Source organism: Clinocottus analis, unplaced genomic scaffold (genome assembly GCF_023055335.1).
Source record: "Clinocottus analis isolate CAN_PGR_092001 unplaced genomic scaffold, fCliAna1.0.p SCAF_4, whole genome shotgun sequence".
Taxonomy (NCBI): Eukaryota; Metazoa; Chordata; class Actinopteri; order Perciformes; family Cottidae; genus Clinocottus; species Clinocottus analis.
In genome coordinates this window covers 22,224,433-22,252,252 of record NW_027176153.1, presented here as the reverse complement: position 1 = coordinate 22,252,252, position 27,820 = coordinate 22,224,433, and the positions used below count along the sequence as shown (strand labels likewise).

Here is a 27,820-nt window from a genome sequence, read left to right as displayed (position 1 = left end):
GAGTGGCAGAACATGTTGACTAAATGTAAAGTAAATACTTTATTACCTACAGAACTATACTACATTTGTAGATGTAGTTGTTTCTGCTCAATGATATCCACATAACATTGATATGAGGCACTTTGATATGTATTCATAACTCGATGAAAAATGTTAACTACTAATTTGATGACAGCCTAATTTTACGAATAAATGTAGAGCTCAAAGTACAAAACTATGATATTATCAAACGGGCTATCTCGCTGAGATAAGCGTGCCGGGTCCCGGCTACGCCGTCCCGGTGTGAGTGACAGCTGGGAAGCCTCCGCCCAGAAACGCGACAGCCAGGCGTGCTGCCTACCGCCTCCACCCGCTACCAGGAGCCGCGATGACCGACAATATCCCCCTACAACCCGTGCGGCGGCCGAAAAGACAAGACAGTAAACACAGAAATGGGTAAGGCCGTCATACCGCACATGGGACAACCACATGAAGCCATTCGTGTGTTCGTCGGCTGCTTTTGTTGCTGTCAAGAGTAGCCGTTAAACTGTTTACAAGAGCGCGTCGACATTGTCTCTGTAACTAGCATAGCGATGGCGGGTGTCATGGCGGGGGGTGGAGGGGGGGTTATCAGTGAGGGCAAAAAGAAACAGCGGCTAACGGACACAAGCACGTTACTAATACATGATGCGACAATGCACAGCAGCTTTACAACAGCTAACTAACGTTAGCAGTAGCTCCAGGAGACATCCTTGTTCCGGGGAGCAAGTGCATTTGACGCCCATGTCAATATTTGCTCGGCAGACCCGTCGCTTTTTTCTGCCTAGAGAGCAGAAATAAAACGCTTGAATGCCGGCTCCTTGTCAGGAGATGAGTGTGCTAAATTCACATGACCCAATTGGGCTTTTGTTGTGTTATTTTGACCAGCACATGAAAGGGGCAGGCCTCGTAGGTGATGAGGATGGAGACATACGTACAGGGAGGGAAGAGTTAAAGTGCGAGAAAGGCAGCCAATAGTCGGGTCAGGCTATCACGGTGACGTCACTTCCTGTAATGATCACAGCACGTAAAGACAAAAGATTTTTAAAAATGTGCGGTCATTAATGCAGAAATATTGGCCTGTAGCTAGCAGCTAGGTGTACACTATGTTTCTGTATTTTGCAGTATAATTTATAGTAGTATGCATTCAATACACCTGTTCACCCTGACATGGTGGTGCACTCAATTGCCAGTCCAGGTACAAATAATAATGTATAATACAATAAATCCTACCCCTCATGAAGGTTAATGTTAAGTTTACACACATGACAGTATGATAGACGATTAGGAGGGTATGCTATATAAAATAAATGCATCTCTTTTGTGATTCCCCAAACATTGTATCTTCAAAGTTGAACCTAAAGCTGAATCATAACCTTTTTTTTAAAAACAGTTTTAACAAAAACAAAACAGTATAATCTTCATGAAGGTGTAGCATTTATTGCTGTTTATTGAATGCATTTTTTTTTGTGCCTTATCTAGGTACCGTATAAAGTGGCCCTAATAGATGCTTGATATTTATCACGCCTATGTTTTTTAATAGGAGTTTTTTTTTTTACTTGAAAGGTAGTTCAATTATTAATCACGAGGTCACTGGGCTCCTAGTTTATTGATATGGAATGCTTTGTTTGGGTAGAGCAATGGGAGTGGCCACCTTTTTTTCCGAAGTTAATATTTATCTTGGAAAGAAGCATAATCTCTCCAGACTGATCATGGACCTTAGGCTCAGCCTTGTCTGTCCTGTGGCTTTGTAGCTGCAATAAGCAACACATTAACAAAGAGCTGTGAGACAGCTTCAAACTTCAGAATCTGCATGAATCTGAATGATTTTGTTCCTCTTTTTTTTGGTACGTCTGTTTCTCAGCATGTTTGCTATTGAACCAAATGGTGAGATTGAATGTGCGGTATCTTAACCATCGCCATCTCTTCCTCTCAGGTGCTGCCCGTGGTCGAGATGCTGTGGCATGGGGGACTTCCGACCCCGCACCGTGTGGCTCGGCCACCCAGAAAAGAGGGAGCAGAGATACCCGAGAAATGTCATTAACAACCAGAAGTACAACTTTTTCACCTTCCTGCCTGCGGTTAGTGTCAGTCAAAGGTCACCCCCTCCACCCTCTCTCTCTCCCTTTAACCTCCCAAAACCACCACCCACCTTGCTCATCCTGGCTCTGATTCGCTATCACTTGTCAGACATATTTTCCCATTAAGACGATCATAATCCGAGGAACTAGTCATCTTGTATCACCCACCTCATTTGCATCAGTGGGCGTTCATTGTTGTGTTTGACTCATTTGAAATGGCTGTGCTGATCTGACGGTTATTTTCCAGATTAATTGAATACTAATGTTGTCTAAAACAAACGCTGCCATTAGGATCTCTTGGAGCCCATGTAGTGTTGATAAATCACTTGTGTGGTCTGACCAACAATTAAAAACCGAAAGATATTAAGATATAGGTTACAATAATGTAAAACAGATAATTTGTTTTATTAATTATCTACTACATACATGACCATATGACAGAGGGCATAGTTTGTCATAGAAATGTACCTGTGTATGTAAGAGAGGCTTCACTTCACATGCTGAGAGTATAAGGAGGTCAATATTAATTCATAAATGGTGGGATGACTTATCCTAAAATGATGATCTTTCAGTGATGACAAGAGAAACATGATAACATTACAATCGTCATGAAGGTAGCGTTTATTGCCGTTGTATTGAATGCTTTGTTTTTGCCTTATCTAGGTACCTAATGAACTGGCATCTGACTGTACCTCAAGACTTTAATGGAGTATCTGGTACATCAATCAATAAACATACACTGGTCTCTTTCAGATGAAAAGATGACTTGTAGTAAAGACAGTATAAGGAAGTCAATAGTAATTCATAAACGGTGGAATGACTCATGTTAAAATGAAGATCTTTCGCTGATTACAAGAGCAGCATGACTTGTCATAGCTGGACGAACAGTCAGCAACAGGGTCTCATGGCACCAAACCACGTTCATATCCTTCGGAGAACGTGGAGGAGCAGATGTGACACTGGTTGGCGATTCCTTACATTAACGGCCGTGCGTTCCCCGGCCTGATTTACATGTGCATTTGTTTTTCAGACATTAGTTGTCTTAAGATCTTCTGACTTTTTTGTGTGTATGAAGTCAGACATTGAAAGTAGCTCAAATTTGTTTGGAAAGCCAAAGACAAGAGCAGAGCCTTTTTTTTGCATTGCAAATTTCTATTTACTTTGGTTCATGCCAAGAAGTTCTTCTCACCAGAACAATATGGTCGTCTGTATGTTTCTATTCGTCCATGGTTTCATGTTCTCTACTTTCCTCTTGGCAGCAGTTCAGGTAGTGATGTACAGGAGCCAGACATGTTTCCCCTGCTAGTAATCTTGCACACTGGTGGTAATGAAATAGGGCGAAGTTGAAGCATGATTTATTTTAAGAATGACACGAGCGGAGGAAACCTGCTAAAGGTCTTTGGCTATTGTTTCATATCTTTCAGGCTGTTTATAAGGCCAACAAGGATGATGATTATGGAAAATATTGGAATTCTATATTTGATTTCTGTGTTGGTATTAAGAAAGTTGTTGGATAATAAAGAAAGTTCACACACACACACACACACACACACACATATATACACACACACACACACACACACACACACACACACACACACACACACACACACACTGTATGTTTGCAACAGAACCAGATTATATAAAAGGCAGTTTTAATTAAAGAAAACTAAAAAAAAAAAATGAAATTGTTAAAACAATTGTTTTATGTATTACCTAAAGTTATGTATTTATTCATTTTCTTCATAATTTTTTGTTTTTATATGTTGAGATGACTTTTCTTCTCTAGGCCACTAAAAATTACTACAACAAGGCAAATGGAGGCCGATGGTGTCTAATACATTTTCATGTCAGATGCACTCACATGCACAATAACTTTCCACACTGCAAACATTTCACTCTGTGCTCTTTTTGTTTTATGTTCACAGGTGCTGTTCAATCAGTTCAAGTACTTCTTCAACTTATACTTCTTGCTCTTGGCCTGCTCTCAATTCATCAAGGAGCTACGCTTGGGTGCGCTCTACACCTACTGGGTCCCTCTGGTATGTGGCATTTCACTAACTGTTAATTGTTTTGGTCAATCATCTCCTTTTTGCAGACTTTATTAGTGCTCAGTGCATCTTTGGAATGTCTTATTTTTAATGGAAATGTTCTGTTATTTCCCACAAACACAGTTGCCAGAGCACTCTCTTATATTGTGTTGCTTCGTTGTTCTCTACGTTAAAGAATGTTTTTATTCTGACGTTTCACTCTCCAGGGCCTCGTTTTGGCTATTACCATCATGAGAGAGGCCGTCGAAGAAATAAGATGCTACATTCGAGACAAAGAGATGAACTCTCAGATTTACAGCAAGCTTTCAACGCGAGGTAAGGTTTGGTGGCTTTTGGGAAACAACACCGCTTAGGTTTTGGTTGTGTTGATGTCTAATCCACGGTGCTTATTTCTTAGCATCAGTGGCTATTAACTGTAGGAGGTTGGTCCTATTAAAACTTATTGGGGCTAGGGGAAATGGTGGGTAATTCAAAGCAGAGATGTAAAAGTGTACATAAGAGGCCTTGGTATAAAGTGCTACCAGCAATAAAAAGCAGGAGACCTCTTGTGGTTTCCATCACTTTTCCCCTTTGATGTGGCAGCTTGTTTTACCCATAAACACAATGACTGGCTGCCTCCATGATAGCGGCCCCCGTGCATATCTTGTGTTTCTTATAGAAGCTTTATGGCGTCAGAGCTGTTTGTATTGTTTTCTAACAAAGGAAGAAAAGGATTTAAATAATTTAGTTTGTTCATTGATTGATAATTGTATCCATAAAATGTAGAAATTGCTCGTTTTAATGTCCTACTGCTCAAGGAGATTCAAGCAATATTCAGTTTATTGCCATATGAGGGCGACACAATAACAGCCCAAATTATATAATGATACTTTAAAAAACAATAATAATATTGAGGTCATGATCATTTATCACAATTATCATTTTAGGGCCCAAAAGGGTTTATCGGAGTTTCACACTTTAAAATAAACTTAACTTCCATGTCCAAAAAGACTTTTTTGTCCTTTTTCACAGTGTATCTTCAAGCTAAATATACGATGTCACAAAGCGTTTTACCCAAAATTAAATGAACAGAGCACTGCTTTCATTTTCATGTTATGTTAGCTAAAACATTTTGTGGCTGGCTGTAAGTTTAAGAAGCACTTTGATTGATGCAACATTAAAAGTGATAAATTGATTTTTTAAAATAGGTGGCTCAATCTTCTTTTAATCGACTAATCAGTCAAACAAATGAACAGTTTCTTCTCTGGTCACGAACACAAACGTACACGAGCTCTTTCTTGTGTTCACGGAAAGCGTCCTTATTTATTTTTCGATAAAGTATGTGTTGCCACATTTTGTTTCCTAATGGTGTGTTACATGTTACGTGCTGCTGTGTAATCTGTAAAATGTTAAGAGCACTAATCTGAAGTCCCTTGAAGCCTGCTGCATAGCAATATTAATGTGCTTTAATGTCTTACACATGCAAAGCCCAGAGGTCAAGGCAGAGGTCAAGGTTCAGCGATCTCTTCCAAACAATTTTGCCTGTTCGTTCCAAATGGAATGAGAGAAAAGGCTCAACTCCCCCAGCATTCTTTCAAATGTGCAAAGGAAAATGACTTTCCCAAATTACTAAAGTGACTGCTGAGGCACGCAGAGCAACAGCTCATTCCAAGAAGACATTAGTATGTTTAGGTCACTAAATATCATTTAATGAAACACTTTATGTGTTTTTAGATATGATCTAGATCGTATTAGAATGGTCAGCTAATATGTGTTGAAGGTTTTAACTCTTTAGGTTTTAGCATACTATGGAATCCATCAAAAAATGTCCAAAGTTACTGAACTCGAAATTAACTTTTTCGACTTTGTTCTGTGTATTTCAGGCACAGTAAAGGTGAAAAGCAGCGGTATTCAAGTTGGAGATCTCATAATCGTGGAGAAGGTTTGTTTAAAAAAAATTGTTTGGTCCACATCTGTGAATAATTTTGCTTTCCAGGACTGTCAAGTCACCATTTATATGACAGAGAATAATGAGGGGGTTGTTAATCTTCTCTGCTCCACTGGTGACTGAGGTGAAAGGAGTTAGTAAAGATTTTGTAATCTTGTGATCAATGCTGAGCCTCAGCCTGTCAAACTCAATGCATGCACAGCACACGTGAACCTAATATGCCTTTTTTAATTAGAGCTCACACACCAATTCGATCAACTACTGTTTATTGATAAATGCATCTTTCATCTTGAAATCCCAATTATGTTTTTTTTTTTTTAGTTATTTAAAATATCTTAAGTTAGTTAAAGTTTTCCGGGGGAATCTGTGGCTCTTCTCTCGGACACAGTGGATTCTCTGAGGTCTTCGTACATGAAACATGAGAAGTGGGTCCTGTCTTCAGTTTCCAACTAAGGGCTTCCTTCTGAATCGCCCATTTCAAAGCAGCTGAAGGAAAGGTCACACATGTTGTCCTACCAGTTCCACTAATATGACTCAGTGATTCACAGTTATGTGATTTACAACAGAGGAACTCATCAGCAGCGGGAAAACCAGTGGCTGACAAGAAGAAAGCGTTAGAATTTCTAAAGGAACCTGCATTTGAAGATTAATATAAAACATCTTTGTTAGACGATTGTCTATTTAGCAGTAACCCACGCACCGTTTTCCTTTTTGAGGATTTGTCTGGTGTCGTGCAAGGACCAGGTCAGGCAGAGTGTAAACCCTGGTCAGGGTCCAGTTCAGGGCCACGACTGGATGATTTGCTGGAGGGCTTATTATTTTTGACTGACTGGCTGTCGGTAATGTGGTACATGGAAAAAAAAAGAAGCCAAAAGTCGTACTTTCCTACAGTTAAAGAGCAGAAGAGGGAGGCGGAGGAAAGTGCAGGCTCAGGAAGTGATGTTGAAGTGATGTTTTTCTTTCTGCCTTTTCTTTGTAGAACCAGCGTGTTCCTGCTGACATGATCTTTTTAAGGACCTCTGAAAGAAATGGTAAACATCTGCTGGTCATTCATCCAGATCTCCACAACAGGCTGGCGGCCCGGGCCGGCCGGCTGGCTGGCTGGCTGGTTGGGGAAATGACTTGTTTAAAAAGGCGCTGAGGTGCAGGGATTAGCCCTGAGCCGGGACAGGAAGTCCTACAATGTCTAAATTGTAATTAGGTCCAGTACTAAACTATCACTCAAAGCGCAGAGGGAGAGAGTTACTACTCCCATGTGAGTAGACGAAACCTGGTTCTCGCTTCACTAATTTTGTCTTTCAAATGAGAAGATAAGGAAAAGGAAATCAAAGGACACACAAGAATCTAATGCAAAGAGAACACAGGAGACATGTGGAGGACGCCTCATCTGAATAATCAAATATGGATTAGGACCAGATTTGTTGTGTGATAACACAAACTTGGCCAATGCGAGGCGTTTATTTGCACATAAACAAAATCCACACAAGTCCATTCAAAATAACAAACCTCCAAACGCACAGCACATCAAAAAGCACATCACAGGGAACACAAAGTTGTTGTTTTTTCTGCTTCTAGAAACCCAATTGTGACCCTGCCGGTGAATCTAGTGGCATTTTGTTCTTTTTTTTCGTTACGTCTTCCTGTTAAAGGAAGAAAAACAACAGCTTTGTTTTACTAGAAATAGTTCTTGGTTATCTCTCTTCCATGTGGAGGCCATTAGGTCAATTATGAAGAGCGTTTAGGCCAGGATTTGTAGTTTTGGGCAGGATGACGCATGCAAGTCAGTGGTGGAAGGAGGGGGGGGGCTTTGTTTGGTGGATGCCTTCACTTCTATCCCGACAGTAACATTAAGCTCAGTACCCTTCACAGAAGTTGCTCCAATTCATTTGTGACTCCATGCTACATTGTTTGATTGCTCTTTTTTATGCATTTATTCACCCCAGCAACTTGGAAACATATAGTATAACATGTATTTGAACAAATAAAATCAGAAAGCAGCAACCAGGACAGTAGCCTTTAGTGTCTATTGAAATATAAATGTTTTGATTTGTTCAAACGATTCCCGATTTTTGACATTTCCTCTTTAACTAAAAGCCAATCTATGGTTGCCCCCTAGGGGTGAATGAGTTAGTATCTGGCATCATTGGCAGCTCTCCTCTCCTTCCCAGGCTCCTGCTTCCTGCGTACTGACCAGCTGGATGGAGAGACGGACTGGAAACTACGCCTCCCAGTGGCCTGCACGCAGAGACTGCCAACTGCTGCCGTGAGTCATAAAAAATAAAGATGCAGAGGCAGTCGGGAGAAAATTGCATGTTGTAACACTGTGTTTATGCCTTCGCTGTGCCTTGTAATAACTAGAACAATACCTGTAATTGCACATATTGACAACGGGATCAAAGAAGCAAGTCATGGGGACAGAGTGGTCATTTGACGACAGTGCAGAGAGGCCAGGACATCAGAGAATGACTTAAAAGGTCAAAGGTTCACCTCAAGCCCATATCGCCTGCTTGTTCTTCAGTGTTGGACCAGTTTGGGTTTTTTAAAGGCAAATTTTAAAAGCTTTTTATTTTATTTCAAAGTATCGATACATTGTAACAATGTTCAGTATGATACAGTTAAATTCAATATGATAAAAATGAAGATAGTGCTGTTTTATTTTAGTGATTTCATTATGTTAACCTAAATTTTTGCTGTTATTTGATTTGCAAGTGGAAAATCTATTATTTGTTTATAGGTTAAAGTGCTGATTCTTACTACTAAGTACTTGATTCTTTTGATTAAAATACAAACGTTTGTTTTTCTTAATCCTCAATATCTATATCTAGATATTTCATTAAAAACCAGTCGTTTCCATCTTGAATAGTCATTTACCACATTAACAATTATAGTGTATTTCTGATTAATTTAATGTTATCTTTTTTGAAAAAATCTGTGCTTTGCTTTGAAGAATAAGGACATTTCAAAGTGACCCCAAACTTTTGAATGATAGTGTATATTTCTTTAAAGAACATAACATGTGCATTCGCACAGACTGGTTTGTAAAAATCAAATATTTCACATATTTGTCAAGCAAATATAACAAAGATCCTTTTTTTGAAGGCGTCAGGCTGACTACTCTCTAAATATAGCTTTGAGAAAAGTTTATTTAATGTAATAATGAAAACCATAGAGCAAACCCAGCATAAACTGTAAAGGACTGTGTAGGATGAAATTGATCTGGTCTCCATCTAAGGGACATATTATCAGAGGGATTTACATAATGTTTCATAAGAATGTAAGACAAAGCTCTGCTTGTTCAAACGGCTTTCAATATTCAACCACTTTGCCCCGTCAGTGATCCTGAACCGTGTTTTTAATGTCCCACAGGATCTTCTACAAATACGATCGTATGTGTACGCAGAAGAACCAAACATCGATATCCATAACTTTATTGGGACTTTCACCAGGGTGAGTGGTTACGATATGATTCTGTTGAACCCGGAGCCCCTTTATGTTCATCTGATGGCAATGTAACATGTTGGTCTTAAGTTTGAATAAGCGTCTTGAGTCATTATTACATAAGTCACAATGGCAAACTTTGCTCGGTCGGACTGCGATAAAGGAGATGAAGTCATTATTTTAAGCTTAAATGGCAAAATATGTTTTAAAAATCCACCAGTAATGCATCTTGCGTGAGAACAAACCAAACATTTGTTAGCTAACAGATAGATGGAGGCACCAATGTTTACAAAACTCTTCTTTTTTTAAATGTAGCAACTATTTAATAAGTTTCTGTCATGCATATGTGTCGTCTTAACAGGAGGACGGAGACCCTCCAGTCAACGAAAGCCTGAGCATTGAGAACACCCTGTGGGCCAGCACCGTTGTCGCCTCGGGTAAATGCCTGCAGCTCAAACCCAGGAAGTAACCCAGACAGTCCTTTTTAGCCTCTGGCACAAAAAAAATCTGCCCTGAAGCTTTGATTAGTTCACAACTGTTGATCTGTAGACTCGTCCAACCGAAACACACCGCTATTTTTAAACAGCTCTGGAGCAGCTACCCGTAATGGTACGGAAAGTGCTTCTTCCAGAGGAGATACTAACCCACGCGGACATGTGTTATCCATTAAGCAATTGAAAATCTGCATCCTGTATTCATTGATCATTTGAAAAAAAAGTATATTGTCAAGATTATGGGTCTGGGAAACGTCTCGTCGACATACTGTGTGTTTTATGTTGTTCTTTTTATTATATTGACCCGAGGCAGGTTTTTTCAGGTCTTTTTCTCTCTCTCACTCCAGGAACAGTGGTGGGGGTTGTGATTTACACAGGCAAGGAGCTGCGCAGTGTCATGAACACCTCCAACCCCAGACACAAGGTACAGTAGTGTGAACCAGAGCCCGAAGACAGACATCTGATCATTTAGTTTGCATGAAGACAAAGGATTCTGCTGAATTCATCCCTAATTGATTAATTGTGCAATTTTTGTCCAACGTTTTAATAATTTACTTAGGCCTACATATTGCACATAGCATTTGTTTTCACTTTAACTTGAATTCTACTCTTTGCCTCAAGGTGGGTTTGTTTGACTTGGAAGTGAACTGCTTGACTAAGATCCTGTTCGGGGCTCTTGTGGTGGTGTCACTGGTCATGGTGGCGCTCCAGCACTTCGTTGGTCGTTGGTACCTCCAGATTTTGCGCTTCTTGCTCCTCTTCTCCAACATCGTGCCGATTAGGTGCCACTTAAGCTTCTCTACTTCAAATTCATCCGCGGTGTTGCTTTGTATTGACATGTGAGACGTTAAATCGTGTATTGTTTTTTCATTTGATACAGTTTGCGTGTCAATCTGGATATGGGAAAGATGGTTTTCAGTTGGATGATTAAGAGAGACTCCAAGATCCCTGGGACGATGGTGAGGTCAAGCACCATACCCGAACAGCTCGGACGCATCTCCTACCTGCTGACTGACAAAACAGGTGAGACAGCAGGGAATGGCAGCGAAAAGCAACATAATTTATATTTAAAAAAACAGCCTTGCTTGTGGCTAAAAGAATCACTGAGACCAGGGTGTAGAGTACTGAAATGAGGAGTTATAGTGCTGTGGATTTGCCAAGGAAGTATCCAGTGGGACAGAGTTAAGTCGTTTCCTTCCCTTGGGGGTTTTGCTCTGTGGTGGGGTTTCTGCTCCCAGAGACCAGCTACTTATTGGACCATTAAATCATAAAAAAAGCCCCAAAGTCTCTCATCCATACACACCTTAAGAGCACAACACCTCCACCAGTGCACTTCCTCAGGCGCGAGGTGTTACACGTCAGATTTATAGCCCTCATGCCCAATAAAATGATCAGCCTTTTTTCCCCCCATCCAGAGCGCGATAAGGCCGGTGGGGTCTGCGGTTCAGGCCAGTGTACGTGCGAGACCCCTGAGGTCTTTTTTTTTGATATACTAGCGGGAAATGCTTTTAAAGTGAGTGTGAGGATACAGAGGTTGTGTGTAGTGTTGAAGGTGAAGGCCGCTGGCTTCCTCACAATCACCATATGTGACATGCAAACTCTTTTAAGTAACCGATTACCGTTTGTGAATCCAAACGATATAGAAATACTTTACAGATATTGATGCTTTAATTGTCAATTGATTTAGAAACCAAAATGTTTTGTCCACTCAATCATTTTGCACAAGATACTAAAACTCTTTCAATTGTAATTCTTTTTTTTGTAAAGGATTTTCACTTCTTTGAATGTCTGTAATGTAATCTTTCACCAGGAACTCTTACTCAAAATGAAATGGTGTTCAGGCGCCTCCATCTTGGAACTGTGGCATATGGGATGGACTCAATGGATGAAGTCCAGAGCCTTGTGTTCAGCGCCTACACGCAGGTATTAAAAAAAAAGAAAGAAAAATAACATGCACAAGTCTCGGCGGTGCTCTGGCTCTGCCAAAGCGAAGCAGCGCCGCTTAGAAAACAAAAGATTAAAATTCCTAAATCATGGGAAAGGGTAACACAAACAGACATGAGCATTGTTTTAAGAAACATATCAGTTTGTGATTATTGTTTGGTTGAATGCTTCCTGACCTCAGATGACACTCTTTGTCCCCCTTGACACCAGAGGTTAGTGAAGCAGGAAACAGGATTAGCCCACAAGCAAAGCAACGACCGGACTTCTTAAATGACGCTACCATTAACCCCTGGATCGCACAGGCTTCTATAAATAGAAAGGCCACAACGCAAAAGCAAATTGTTCATATTTACTTAACACATCTGGTTATATTTACAGGCCACTAGCACGGCAATCATTGAAATTGCCGTTAGCGAAGCAGCTTGTTTCTACAATCAAAACAATCTCCAGTTAGTTATCGTTATTTTAGAATGAGTTGTAAACAGGATTGCACATGTTCATACCGCTCTTTTTCTCTGACAGCACAGACTATTAGTTCTACTGGCTGCAATAGCTGTCGTCTGGACCTTGACAACAATGAAAGAAAGGTTATACCTTTTTTTTTTTGAGATTCCTGTATGTCATTGTTTTCATCACGGTACCTTCTGTAATCGTCTCCAGCCCGCCCATGACCTTCCAGCCTCCAGGGCTCCGGCAGCCACGAAGGTCCGCAAGACCATCATCAGTCGAGTTCACGAGGCCGTGAAGGCCGTCGCCCTGGTGCACAACGTGACGCCCGTATACGAGGCCAACGGCGTGACCGACCAGGCCGAGGCCGAGCAGCATTATGAAGACACGTGCAGAGTCTACCAGGCTTCCAGCCCGGATGAGGTACCACGGCCTGCCGCCCAGAACCTCATACACGTTCCTCCAGTTTTAGTGACACTCGTGTTATTGCTAGTTTTTATAAAACCCTCAGGGGCTGAAAGGAAATTTTTACTTTTTTTATATACTGGTAGACCTTTTCTGACAAGAAATGCAGCTCAAAACAAATGAATCAAGCAATTTAAACTCTATAGAAGCAGGGAATTATTGATTAGAAACACTTTCAACTAACAATGTTTTTTATTATTTTTTGCATCTATGTGGAAACATACTTGTGGACTTGGACGTTTCCCACATTTATTATACAAACAGTTACAGTATATCCATCCTATAGTGTGCGTAATCACACACAGGTACATACTTAAATATTTACATGCGTCAACTTGACCTGTTGCAAGATGTCCACCTTATTCAAACAATAATTTTCTCAAGGACAAACGCAGAAGGCCCGACAGGAGAACAGACTTCCGATCTCAAGATATCAGTAAAGGCCATCATCTCAAGTGTCTTCCCTGCTTTCTTACATGAAGGGAAACATTCACAAGCCAAAAAGGCAGCCTACGTTTTATGTCCTTGATCTGTATGAATTCTTTGAACATCAGGAAGAGGGCTGCGGAATTTGACTCCGATCCATTTCCTGCGGTGTAAATACGGATTTCCTTAATGTGCTCCCCAGCCCATTGCACTTATCCCCTTTTGAATTTCCTCTTTGATAGCATAGTTTAATAGAGCCACGTACATCTGTTGCGATTAGAGGCCTGTGGTTTATATTGCGGGAAGGAAATTTAGCCGTTTTATTGTTTTGAGGTTAAACTGAATACAAATTGTAACCGTTTTTTTTTTGTTTTTTTTTGCTGTGTCCTGAAAGGTGCATTTTATCAGTTTGATACCATCTAGAGCTGCAGTTTGCTTTCCCTACCGCTTTCAGGAAGTCCTAATATAGATCTGGTTTTGTCTGTGAGCACTATGGACACAATGTCAGTTAAATGCATGGTTTTTACCAATGCAGTCAAAACAGACATTTTACTCTGCACGTGTCACTCCTAAAAGTTGCCTGGAGATGCCTCAATTGCAATTTTCTTGGCAGATTCAGATTTTTTGAAAGTCTTCAATAGTAGTCAATAGTCATTTTGTAATTTGAAATTATATCATTCGTAATAAAGCACCAAATACCATATACCTTACATTTTCATTTCCTTAAAACTATGGTTTGTGAATCTGACTGGTAAAAAGCCTGATCTCAACAGATCAATCGGTGCATCTTAAGCACAAGTAATGATAACAAAAGGATGTCTTGCAGTATGTTGTGTGTAATTCACCACAGAGAGTTGATATCTGAATCATTTTCCTTTTCAGCTCATAAAAAGAAAAACATGTCCTTCATGTGGAGGTTCTGAGTCAAGCAAACTGGTTCCAGCTTTATTCAGTCCAGTTACAAATCTGCAGCCAACCCAGATGCTGCTATTACAAGGTGCTGCTGCCGTGGCAGACACCAGATCCAAGAATGCCCCCACAAGGAATATTTCGAAGCTGTGACTAAGCACAATCTGCATATTTCCCAAACATGGATAAGGAACATTACAGTAATCAGAGCTTTTATGACGTTAAAGTGCTCCCGACCGGGCATCGTCATGAATTCCCAAAATAAGTAATTTCCCCGTTACAAAACTTGTGGTTTTTAAAAAATTGGGATTGTGGAAATCTTTGTTGTTTTCTCTCATCTGTGTCCTTTTGGCCACTCTGCCATTAGACCCGTCAGAAGATGAATGATGAATGTGATCTGACTTCTGGTCTGGAAGTTATTGGGAAACCTTCTTTTGCCCCACACAGACTCACACACGTTAACGTCGTATTAATCAATGTCATCTGTCTGCCATGTCCTTCAGAGAGGAGAGAGCAAAAAAAGTAAAACGGACAATTCCCGAGTTTATTAATCAATAGTCTTGAGTGCAGAAAATGTTTACGCTATTGATTAAGACTAAACGGTCACTGTGCTCTCTGGCATCCTACTCAGTCCAAAGTGCCCTTCACTGTTTGTTTTGTAATTCAAGTAATGGAACATCATATTGACATAATGGCTTCATGAGAACAATAGAAACCTTAAGCAGTTGTTCCTTTGCTCCCTTGCTGCACTTCAATGATGATTATGTTTAATATATAAAGTATTAACAATTAGAGAAATATTGCAGCCGGACCATTTCGTCCCCTCACTTCTATATATTTTAATGACCAGCCACTGACGCCTTTACAATGTGATGTTGATAGGTGTCGCTAGTGCAGTGGACTGAGAGCGTCGGTCTGACGCTGGTGGGAAGAGACCAGTCCTCCATGCAGCTGCGGACCCCTACTGGCCAAATACTGAACTTCACCATCCTGCAGATATTTCCCTTCACCTATGAGAGCAAGAGGATGGGCATCATAGTGCGAGTGAGTGCCAAGATAACTGTGTTACTCCTCTGTCGGTTACATTTCAGGAGCTGTTGTGTATTTTTTATTTTTTTTACTCTTTAAATAAATGTTGATGTCCTATTTTGACCAATTGCTGAAATTTTTCTTTTGGTAACAATGTCGCTCAGAGGGGGATTTTTATTTGGACGTCACTCGAGCTTTAACAAGACATTAATATAAATTATATTATCTGTGAAAAAACCTCACTTTATAACCTCTGACTGTCTGATGACTGACTTTATTTTTATTGGCCGGGCTCGAACTCAGGAAGCCTGGGACTTTCAAACTTCCTCATGACAATATTTTCAAAAACCTTTTGGAAGCCATGTGAATACCAAAATAAGTTTAGCATTCCTAGGCAACACAAAGTCATAAAATAGTGCACGTGTACCTTTACTCACACGGCTATGGACTGGAAACCCACTGGGTAAAATGTAACAGCTTTTTCCCCCTGTTTTAAATCTGAATAAACTGTGGATTCATGTTTTTTAAGGATGAGTCTACAGGAGAGATCACGTTCTACATGAAGGGTGCCGATGTGGTGATGGCAGGCATCGTCCAGTATAACGACTGGCTGGAAGAAGAGGTAGAGCTCCTTCCTTTTTTAACAAGACATGATGAAGCTGTAACAACAGTGATTTTTACCCCCGTTATAAATAACTTGCAGACTTAACGTTCTAAATCCAGATGTTGCTGACTTTTGTTTTCTAGTGCGGGAACATGGCGAGGGAAGGCCTGAGGGTCCTCGTGGTCTCAAAGAAGTCTCTCACAGAGGAGCAGTATCAAGATTTTGAGGCGAGTTGGCGTCATGTGAGATTAACACGCAGCGATCTGAGGCTCAGCTGAGAACAAGACAATACCTGCACACTAAAAGTTTGTCGGTCTAATGTTCAATGAAGCCATTAGAGCTGATAAACCACAGACATAGTAACAATTTGTTGGATATCGACGCACAGATTACACTCTAAACACACACAAATGCAGAATGATATTTACGCAGACATGTTCAGTATTCCTAAATGTCAAAGTGTGTTGCTGCTGAGTAATTGGAGTGACTTTTGACCCCTCGTCCCTCCAGTCCACACACCCCACCCTCTCTCACACACACCCCACTCATTGTTTGAGCAGGGCAGGGCTGTCTCCCCTGCAGTCCTCAGCCCCAGGCCCATTACTGAAGTGTATAATTGTGTAAGCAGAGCTGGTGGGCAGCAGTGAGTCACCAACTGAGTCACACAAACACACAGAGTTTGTGTCCCTGTATGAGTCACTCTCAGATTGTTTTTGCTTTATCTCACTCGCTAATTTGCCCTGGAGCAGAGAAGCTGGAGATGGGCGTTAACCAATTGATCACGTCTGCTCTGTATTTCAAGCTTTCTAAAACATTGTAGCTTTAACGGCTGCTTGCAGGCAAATACCTGCAAGTTAATATGCCAACTAAAACTTTGATATCTGATATAGATCTCTGTGTGTGTGTGTTTAACGGTGTTAAGTCTTGCTTTAGGGGGAAACAAATCTGCATGTATACACACTGTATAAACCATCCCTGTGATTATTTTTTATACTTTTGTCTATGTGTCATGACTTCCTTGGCTGGTGGCCATATATTGATGTTTTCTCCTTCTATCCCTGGCTGGTTTTCCTTCTTTGGCCTTACAGTGATTCTACTTTTAAACTATTTCATCTCCTCCCACTCGTAATATTCCCGTCCTCTTTTGCTCCCCCCCTCAGGCCCGGTACGTCCAGGCCAAGCTCAGCGTCCACGACCGCTCACTGAAGGTGGCCACCGTGATTGAGAGTCTGGAGATGGAGATGGAGCTGCTGTGTCTGACCGGGGTCGAGGACCAGCTCCAGACTGATGTCAGGCCTACCCTGGAGATCCTCCGCAACGCAGGCATCAAGGTCTGGGGGCCAGATAGACTCATAGCTCACAGTAGCAACAAGCTTAAGAAAACAAAAACATAGAGACAAGACAAGTACATGTGTTTTTCATATCTACTGACAAGAACAAGCCTTGTTCAAGTGTCTTCTTTTTTAGCAGAAAAAAACACGTTCTAGTGAATTTGAAAGACATTTTTTAAGTGGTTTTGGTCGACACACTTAGATGGTTGATGGGAAATATTTCGCCACATGTTTTATGGAAATGAGGATTTGGTTTTTTGGAAGGAAGGCAGAAAGCTGATCAGTCACAGAAGTAAAAGTTGGGCTGATGGCCCTTTTTGCTCTTCTTAGCTTAAAAGGCTTAACTTAAAAGGCTCACCGCAAATATGGAAAAACACATTTGGTATCTGTGTAGAAGGATTAAATGCGGAGGTTGAATGGGATTTCAGTTGCTCACATCATTTAAGAAATTTAATTTGTAAACGATCAATAGCTGTTTCTTCTGCTTTTAAGGGAATTTCTTCAAATTTAACCGAAATTTGGTGGTCAAAGAGTTTCCTCACATTTTTGTGAATAAAGACTTGATATTTGTTTTATTAATATTTCACACACATGTCTAATAAGATAAAATAAATGTCATGAGATGCAAAAGCTTACAACCACGAGGCAGTAATTCTATTTTGTATGTAATTATGTGTTAACTATTTAAACTCTGCTATTACTATCTATAAGCAACTTCCAATAACAATTAATCCCAGACAGAATTTGGATAATGTGATGCCAATCTTTATGATCGCTGGTTTTTGTCTTCTGTTTGAAGCACAAATGCTACAATGAAGTAAACCGTGTTTGATCGTAAGATAAGTGGACAAACCTTAGCTCCCAGTTACAGGTTGCTTGAAGTCCGTGATTAGAGTCTTTGATCCCTGGAATTTAGCTCTTGTTACCTGACTTAACAGAGCGATGATGGAAACATTTTGTGTCATGCTGTAACATGTTTGTGTGGAATTTCTCTTCAATCACCAGTGCATGTTCTGAATTAAAAAAAAAGATATTTTTACTTCATGTTCTGTTTTTTTTGTGTAGGTTTGGATGCTAACGGGAGACAAGCTTGAGACGGCGACATGCACCGCCAAGAACGCCCATCTGATCACCCGCAACCAGGACATCCATATCTTCAGACCCGTAAGTGCTGGACGTTAACCTCTCTTCCTCTTACATGGGTATAAAGTGGTAATAGTTGGTTTTTAGTACCACAGGGTTCTTCCCAGTTCAATGCAGCACTGACAGTTTCCTGACTCCCTCGACCCGCGGGCATCCATCCTCTGTGCGACCGGGCCCCCTTCAGCTCGCGGTCATACCGCCGCACACAACTCTACGCATGCAGCCCAAGTCGGCGTCCGCACAGGCCGAATAAATCACCTCCCACCAGCGAGAGCGTCCAAGCCGCTGTCAATGAGAACAAACGGGCCTTCGCTCAAACAGAAAGGAGAAACCATCTGAACCACTCCCAGAGGGAACACGCAGAGGGCTCGCTTCCTAATTTGTTTCGCAGATTTCGGGCTCTTTCACCGCTTTGATAGTCCCCCCCCCCTGACTCCCCTTCTGCCTTCCCCTCTGGAACCGCGCCAGAGCAGAAGGAGCGTCCGCCATATGGGAAGGTTACAACTTGCGTACAACTGCGGTTACTGGAAGAGAATAACAATGGTTGGCACGGCTTGAAAACCTCCGTCCCAGTGGACGGGGGGAGTGCTGACTGGGCCTGCAACACATACATCTGGATTAGTTTCCTGGTGGCCACCAACGGCCTGATCTGGATTGACGTATGAATAGTCGGCGGCTGAAGGATATTCATTCCCGAGCATAACTCTTGTTGACAGATTAACACCATGCCCTGTCAGTGCTGCATTTCTGGACTTTGTTTTTTTTTTAGGTCTGTATTCAAACTTTGAATTTAATTTTCTAATACGGTGCATTCTTCCACTTCCCAATTTCCCATTACAACTTGGATTTTATTACTTAATCCTTCTCTATTAAATATTTGAAAGCACTCATAAACATTTAATGCACTATAATCTATTTTTACAAAGATCTAAGGACATTTTTTAGTGCATTATTTTGTGTTTGAAACCATTCAGCATTTTTAATGGTTATGTACTTATAATAAAATAAAATAATAAAAGTGTTACTGCAATTTTTATATAATTGCTTGATTATACATATAGATATTGCTCACTTAATATAGTGCTAATTAAATTTGTATCATCCTATTGACTTGACAGGGGATTTGTGTCCTCATCACATGATGATGCCATGACATTTTATGTTATTTGAAGTAATGTTTCAAGGCAAATGGTTTGGGGGAAAATACATATCCGATCATCAGTTGGATGTTGAGTTCGTTGGATGTTTTGGCACCTGGAGGGAAAGTGAGCTGCTGTTCTTTGAGGCTACCTGTCTGATGACAATCAGGATCAGCAAAGGCAGACAGATTGTCATCTTTGATAACTTATTATTGCGAGTGTGTTTTGTGCTTGCCTTTTCAAATGCGGTTGCCTTCGCCCTAGGTGACAACACGAGGGGAAGCCCACCTGGAGCTCAACGCTTTCAGGAGAAAACACGACTGCGCGCTGGTGATATCAGGAGACTCGCTTGAGGTAAACTCTCAAGTGCATCTGTGCGCGTCTCTCCCCCTCGTCCCCCACTGACTTATCTCTCCATATGAAACTCTGACATGTTTTCTGTGCAATGCACGATAATATCACCGCAACGGATGCATCTCTGACAGGGGTATCTGTGGTTAGAGTCACTTTCTAAAAAGCAGTAGGAGTTAAACTGTAAGTTACAATGAAGATTCACAGATGAAATCAGTTATACTTGGGGGCTCTACGCTTCTCACTAATCCATTTGGTGGCTTTTTCTTGCAGGTTTGTCTGAAATACTACGAGTATGAGTTCATGGAGCTCGCGTGTCAGTGCCCCGCTGTGGTTTGCTGCCGGTGCACCCCCACTCAGAAGGCTCAGATAGTCCGATTGTTGCAAGAGCGCACAGGAAAACTCACCTGTGCTGTAGGTGAGTCGGAAATAGAAACCGTCCAACAGCTTTTTTCAGGCTGGGATTTAGTCTGTTCAGCTTTCTTTTTGTTTTTTACTGGACATTTAACGTTCTATACAAAACATCAACCTCTGTCACGCACTTCTGCTCATCCCACCAGTACTCCCAGTAACACTGATGGTAAATGGATCCATACTTTTCTAGTCTTCCGACCACTCAAAGCTCTTTAACACTACATGAACCATGATTCACCCATTCACACAGGAGCTACCATGCAAGGTGCCACATCAGTATCATCAACTATACACCACGGGCACAGCTACAAGAGCAATTTAGGGTTAAGTGGCTTGCATCGACATGGGCTAGCGGAGCCGGGGATCGAACCGCCGATCCTCTGATTGAAAGACGATCCTGAGCCACAGTCTCCTTTCGCTCGGAAAAATGCCACAATAAAGCAGAGCTGATTCAAATGTTCATTTATGCCATTATTCTGTGTATTACTTCATGATGATGATACCCATGGCTTGGTGATGATTCATATTATTGTTATTGTCTTTGACGATAATCGTAATTGGTTTTGTTACAAAGTTCTGACATTGACATCAGCAATTTGTAGAAACTTGTAACTGGAAACTAATACATTATTGAAATTGTTATCTCAGACAAATAAATTCTAAGCAACTGTCCGTGGCCCTCGCTCTGATCTCTTAATCAGGCCAAATTGAGGGTGTGCCCCTTGAAATACATACACGACACTCTCGCTAAAAGTTTGTATCGGTGAGTCACTGATGTGAATCCTGACACCTCCGTGGCTTTTGTTTTCTCTTAGGGGACGGAGGAAACGATGTCAGCATGATCCAGGAAGCCGACTGTGGCGTGGGAGTGGAGGGAAAAGTAAGACTCTCTCTCCATCTCATCTCATCACCTCACACATTGCCGTGTCGCTCTCACAGATTTGTATTTATTTTTTTACTTTGGGTTTCCTGTCAAGATCTCTCTCACGTTCAGAGACATGTAGAGAGAGACGGGCACACAGATGATTCCTCTTTACGGGAATGCATTGTCTGAGCAGAGGAAACGAAGATGACAGGGAGCCTTCGGGCTCAAGTAAAAGAGTTAATTGAGAAGATTGACGCCACACTTGCGTATTTTCATTAAAGATAGCAACCAGTTAGCTTAGTTGAAGAGCTCATTAACATGCTGTTGATGAAAAAATGATGGGATTATGAACAAAACAATTTCTTGGCTCGTTTTCAAATGTGAATATTTTCACATTTTCTTCGTATTTTTACGACTGAATTTCTCAGGTTTTGGACACAATTAATCAACTAATTGAGAAATCCGCAGAATATAAAAATTGTTTTAATGTAATATGGCATATTCAAAGATGTTACATTTCCATGCACGTCCTGTCTGCAGAGAGTATTTGCCCACCATCTGTCTGTTTCTGGTGTTTCCTTATAAACAAGCTATTTATCTGTCACTGAACACTCATAATAAACACCCAAAAGCCTGCTTAGACTTCTTGTAGCGTGTCCTCACTGCCCTCCCTGTACCGTGTGTTTGACAGGAAGGAAAGCAGGCCTCGCTGGCGGCCGACTTCTCCGTGACTCAGTTCAAACATTTAGGCCGTCTGCTCATGGTCCACGGTCGGAACAGCTACAAAAGATCTGCGGCCCTCAGCCAGTTCGTCATCCACAGGAGTCTGTGCATCAGCACCATGCAGGTAGAGCGCCACCACAACACGGAGCCATGTCATGTTGAAATGATGCATTGAAATGTGAAGTGTTTTTGAATAGCTTTTCCTTCATTTTCACATCAATAAAAACCATAAAATACTCCTTAAAAATGTTACATGAAATAAGATAATCCTTTATTACTCCCTAAGTGGGGAAATTACAGGATTACAGCAGCATTGATCACAAGTAAATACAGATATAAACATCAGGTAATATAAATAAACAGAATGGTAATAAAATTAAAAATTAACAGGAGAAGAATATTAAATATACAAACGGAATAAATATGTGTATAAAAGTACTTAAACATAATGGATATTGCACCAGGACATAGCACATAATATGACTCAATTTGGAGAAAACATCACATTTGGCATTTGTGTTACAAACTGGGTGCCTGTGGTGACATTCCCAGGAATTCCCAACACATGTTTGGAATCTCTGCAAATTGAGAGTCAAAGAGATCGAAACTGAGATTATCAAGATCGTAACTTTAAACTTTGTGCAGGCGGATACGAGTTTGGTTTCTCCACAACACCTAAAACCTAAATGCCAGGAAGAAATGATTGGGGCGAGGCAGGGCGAAGTTTTAGGGGGTGGTCATGGAAGGGAGGGGTGCACGATGAGTCAGTAAGTGGTGCCCTTCTGAGCCGGGCCCCCACACACACACACACACACAAACACACACACACCACCATCCCGTGTCCCAGGCCAACCTCAGCCCCCGCCATGGAGGGACAGCCCATGAGTCACTGCACGTGGACTTTGAGGTTTTTAAGGAGGCCCATGGCCACATGTGTCGCGTTAACACCAACCACAGCTGTGACCCGTCTGGTTTCGGGGGCTGAGTGAGTTGACTGCCCGATATTGGTAACTTCCATAAGTTCAAGACACGTGCTAAAATTAGTCGGGGGAAGCACTCATGCTCCAGCAGTAGCACTTTGGAAGCATTTTATGAGTGGATTTAGCTCATTGACCAGTCACAGTTTGGTTACCCTGTGACTAATGTTGCCAGATTCATGCTGTATCTTCCATTTACTTCTGTTCCTCTGATGTAAACTGAATATTGGAAAGCGATATCATCTGTTATGTATGGCCTTTGAGTATTGATATGAACACATGTGTATGTTTCTTTAGGCGGTGTTCTCCTCTGTTTTCTACTTTGCTTCAGTCTCGCTCTACCAAGGATTCCTGATTATTGGGTGAGATAAAAAAAATAAAAATCTCTGTATGGCTGTGACTTACCAAGAGAGCATTTGGCTGCATTGCCTCGCTGGCATTTCCTCTTTGTTGACTGTGGGAAAGGGGGAAAAGATGATATGACGAAGTCTTGGCTGAACCCGTGTATTTCACTGCTGAATCCAACAATGAAATGTGTGAAGCTGTCGGCCTTTTATCTGTGGAATATTCCACACGCTCATTTTGAACGCGTTTTGTCCGTTTCAGCTACTCAACCATCTACACAATGTTTCCCGTCTTCTCCATGGTGTTGGACAAAGATGTGAAGTCAGAGGTTGCCATGTTATACCCAGAACTCTACAAGGATCTCTTGAAGGTACTTAATATATCTGATAACACACCCCGACTCCATCCAAATATGATACACAGAAACAAACGTATACATGGAAAATGGTAAATACAAACTCTTTTGTTTCCACAGGGCCGACCACTATCTTTCAAGACATTTCTAATATGGGTCATAATAAGTATCTATCAAGGTAAGGCAGAGTTTATACAAACTTCTGATACTCACAGTAATTAACTCCAGCTGTTGCTGAGAGAAAAACTCTGTGTGTGTACAGTACACAGGTGGTGTTAAAATGGAACGCTGCTTTGTTTCATGTACTAGTATTTCCGTAGTCCCCGTTTCCCCTCCTGAATGACATATACATATATACTGTATGTACATATAATACATGACTACCGCAACCTGCCACTATGGAGACTTATTTCCTTTTACGCTTGCTCGTTGGCCGTTCACTGTCGTCTTTGCAACTGCACTTTTGTGCAATTTTTTTGTGGCCAGGCGACGCGTGGCGACGTTCCAGTCGCCCTCCGCTGCTGCTCGGCCTTTTGATCTTGAGTTTGGTATTTCTGGGCCTTGGTGCTCGCCAGCTGTTGAAAGCCAAAACCCAGAGTCCCTCTCGTTTTGGTATGAGCTTTGATCGCTTCGTTTTTTTCGACTCGCTGTTTTTGGGGGGTTTTTTTTCTTTCCCCCAGCGCTTTGTCCGCCATTTTGGTACGGGGCCGAGAGCAGTTCTCTTGGTAGATCCACCACCACACACCTCCAGTGGGTCAGTGGGGTTATTTTTCCGTGGCGTCTATACAGTGTCTTAGTAAAAAACTTATTAATTCTGCCTTCAACCTCAGTGAGGAAATTGAGACCGTGTCTACTTAAAAACGCCGGTAGCTAAACACATCGAGCTATTTTCAGTTAGTGGTGATAACTGTTTTCCGCCTTCCATCGTTTCAGACCGCCGAATATTTCAATCACTCTTTTTTTCAGACCAAACATCGACTGTCGTGCCAGATTGTGGATTCCACCGTTTAGATGTTTCTGTTCCTTCTCGCAAAGCGTTGGTCTCCTTTTTAAAGGCCGTGGCTTCTTTCACCTCCACAGGGAGCATCATCATGTACGGGGCGCTGCTGCTCTTCGAATCCGAATTCGTCCACATCGTCGCCATTTCCTTCACCTCGCTCATCCTGACCGAGCTGCTGATGGTGGCCCTGACCATACAGACGTGGCACTGGCTCATGATAGTCGGAGAGCTCCTGAGCTTGGCCTGCTACGTCGCCTCGCTGGTCTTCCTGCACGAGTTCATAGGTGAGCGAACACAAACACCCGGACATTAACTGACGCTCTCCCTCCCCCCCCACAGACACACACACACACAGAAGGTGACACTGGGATGTTATTCACCTTGAATTAGTGTCAGCAGTCAGGTAAACATTTATATCATGGCTCTGGCGGGGCTGTTTGCTGCTGTATATGAGGAAGGCTAAAGTCGAGTGCATCGACAAAATATCCAAATGTGGACGAAGCTCAGGCATGCCGTGTTATCAAAGAGGAAAGCCGTCAGTCCTGTTAGTTTCCTGCGGACCACCAAGGTTGATGTGTTTATCTCAGTAAAGGTGCGAATGGCTTTAAAACGCTGGCCACAAATCTTTCTCGACTCAATGTTAGATTAAAAAGTCACAGCCATCAGAAGGCTGGAACACCAACAACCTTTTCAGATGGTTGTTGGTGTTAGTGTTACTCTCTTACAGCCTGCATGCTGCCAGGCTATTGGATGAAAAAAAAGTAAGCCACTTTGAGTTGTTCCATATTAAGACTTGTGACATATACAATATCCTAACCAGGAGCTTTCCAAGCCTTTATTTTCAGCTTTATGTGGGGTGTGGAGTTCCATTTTCAGCCTGCAATCTCGACCACTGAGGATCATGACTGACATGCGGTCAAGTGTACCCTTTCTGGACACTTTTCCTCCCTCCCTTGAAGTCAGCCCGGAATAGATTTTAAAGGCTATTCTTCTGGTGCATGTGCAGTTTACACAGTTAATTGGACACTTTACTACATTTGGGTGAAACTGTAGTGATTAATTTGTCTGCCTCCTGCGGTCAAAGATTGATACGGTTCAAAGTAAAGATGTTGTCATGTCCAGAGAGAGATTATATTTGACTCTTTACTTACTTTAAACGTAGACGATGTGTGCAGATACTGAGCTTTGTGCCAATGAGTCATAACTTGAGCAAATGTGAACAAACGGACAAGCAAATATGTTTACATTCAGTGTGTGACATACAATATGATGGCAAATTGGCATACTTTAAATACATAAGAAACAGGAAAAAGTGTTTTTTTTTTCTCATTTAAAGGACCAGTGTAAAGGGTTTAGTGGCGTCTAGCACTGTGGTTGCTGATGGGGAAAAAAGAAAATGCCCATTTGCTTATCCCTCCCTAAGGATATTGAAGAATTGCAATAACCTTCGTGTAATGTAAGAAGTGTTTGTTTTGTCCGTTCTGAGCTACTTTAGAAACATTGCGGTGCAACTCTAATCTTTCACCTCTTCGTCCACGCCAGATGTTTACTTCATCACCACCATATCGTTCCTGTGGAAGGTGACGGTCATCACGCTGGTGAGCTGTCTGCCCCTTTACATCCTCAAGTACCTGCGCAGGCGCTTCTCCCCGCCCAGCTACTCCAAGCTGACCTCTTAGAAGACCGAGAGGAGACTCTGGCTTCGTTTGCTTGTGGAGAACCAACAGAAAAAGGTGCCCCCTGTCTTCATCCAGCAGAGCCTGCGCTTAGACCAGAGAATCAATGATGGATTCAGGCCCCCCCCCCTTTTTTAATTTGTTTACAAAAAGTTCCACTTGGAGATGGGGAAGGACCGACGGTTTAGGTCCGGGACCGGTTGTTTACTAGGAGTTTGTGTTGAAAGGCACTCGCTGCGCTGTGTTTGATGCAAAGACTAACTGATGGCTTCTCTACGGGGAGACCGTCTGCAGTGAATTGTAGGTCGAGTTCGTTTCACTAACTTATTTATTGTCAGCTGACTTAAAGAAAATCAGTGTCCTGAACCTGAAATGTAAATATATTATGTAAAAACTTGCGGCTGTTTCGCCCGTGTTTGAATAAATGAAGGGGACAGAATCAGCTTATTTCATTATGCAGATCCAGTTTGTTTTATAATGTCGAAAATCATATCGTGGAAAGTCTCTCACTCGGCTTTGTGGGTGTTCCATTTGGATCGAAAAACTAATTTCCACTTCCATCTGAAATAGCCGACGCGTTCGCTATTGTTAGACGGTGAAATTGACGTAGCATCTTCGCTCAGGACTCGATTCCCGCTCTGCTTTAAACGGCGATTTCTAAATGGAGTTTGAGAATTACGTGGTGAAGAAGAAAAAAAAGTCGACTGGCTAGACTTTGCATGAAACACACGTCCGCAAGTTTGTGTATTTGTTTATGCGTCACTGCAATGCGACGGCGGAGGCGGTGTGGTTGTTTTTCTTTCAGCGTGAGCCTCTGACGTTTAAATCTGTCTTCTGTCTCTTTGGTACGGACTCTGAGTTGTTGGTGTTTTGGGGGGGGGAACGCGGTCCAAACAGCCACAGAGGAGCGCTGGTTATTTGCAGGAGGGAAATGTGCAGCCTCTCATGTGGGCCGGGCAGCCGCCGCCACGCTTCAGCATTGCATGATGACTCACTGTAACAGTGACCTAAAGCCATAACTGAAAATACCCCCGTGACCTGCATCCAGCTGCCCACTTTCATGTCGTCTAATCCCGGAGGGGGGGGGGGGGGCCTCCCTTCTACTAACCCCCCACAGTTCAGCTATGAAAGAAGAAAAAAAGGGGATCAAATCATGTCTCTTCTGTCAAATGCAATGTGAATAGTGTCAATGAATATTACAACTGCTCAGCGAGAGCAAAGAAACGGATCCCACACATCTGGTGTGTCATCTCTGTGGTGGAGACACTGTAAATAATCAGCTAATAACAGAATAACTCAACTACACTGACACTTTATTTCCAATCACATCACTATTCTCATGTTTCTTGAGCATCAGGGTGCCAGAAGTAAGTTATCAGATCTCTAATATGTTCAACAAATGTTGTTTTCCCCACTGAATCCAGTCAGCTGTTTGCACAGTTTTGTTTTGTACTACCAATTATATTAATTCATTTTTATGTTAAAACACAAAACATAAATTGTTGAATTGAGTTTGTTGCTTGTAAATAACCAGTTTCTTTTTTTTTAATGTATTAACATGTTTTATTTAATGGTGTTGATTGCACTCAAATGAACAGAACAAAAAGGGAGATTTGTGTTGATGTCAGTGTTGTAATAATGATTAATAAATCTTGTGTTTTTTCTTTT

The 27,820-nt window shown here is 41.7% G+C and overlaps 1 protein-coding gene across 1 annotated transcript; it reads left to right on the top strand.

Annotated features, from left to right (window-relative positions):
* The first annotated feature begins 323 nt into the window (after positions 1-323).
* Positions 324-27,820, top strand: LOC137800402 (probable phospholipid-transporting ATPase IIA). The gene is made up of 28 exons (XM_068597581.1): positions 324-435; positions 1,955-2,099; positions 4,028-4,141; positions 4,357-4,465; positions 6,013-6,071; positions 7,057-7,108; positions 8,246-8,340; positions 9,444-9,524; positions 9,877-9,952; positions 10,357-10,433; positions 10,631-10,791; positions 10,890-11,032; positions 11,820-11,932; positions 12,614-12,823; positions 15,083-15,244; positions 15,759-15,851; positions 15,977-16,060; positions 16,994-17,164; positions 18,230-18,328; positions 19,711-19,800; positions 20,071-20,215; positions 21,027-21,091; positions 21,768-21,923; positions 23,074-23,138; positions 23,383-23,491; positions 23,597-23,654; positions 24,557-24,760; positions 26,019-27,820. Exons 1-28 carry the CDS (start codon positions 368-370, stop codon positions 26,153-26,155), a joined length of 3,141 nt encoding a protein of 1,046 aa, XP_068453682.1. The 5' UTR covers positions 324-367; the 3' UTR covers positions 26,156-27,820.

Coding starts and splice junctions, on each gene's coding strand:
- LOC137800402 (XM_068597581.1), top strand. CDS start 368: ATGACCGACAATATCCCCCTACAACCCGTGCGGCGGCCGAAAAGACAA. Junction 15,245..15,758: donor GGATGGGCATCATAGTGCGA/GTGAGTGCCAAG, acceptor ATGTTTTTTAAG/GATGAGTCTACAGGAGAGAT. Junction 21,924..23,073: donor TGTGCATCAGCACCATGCAG/GTAGAGCGCCAC, acceptor ATGTTTCTTTAG/GCGGTGTTCTCCTCTGTTTT.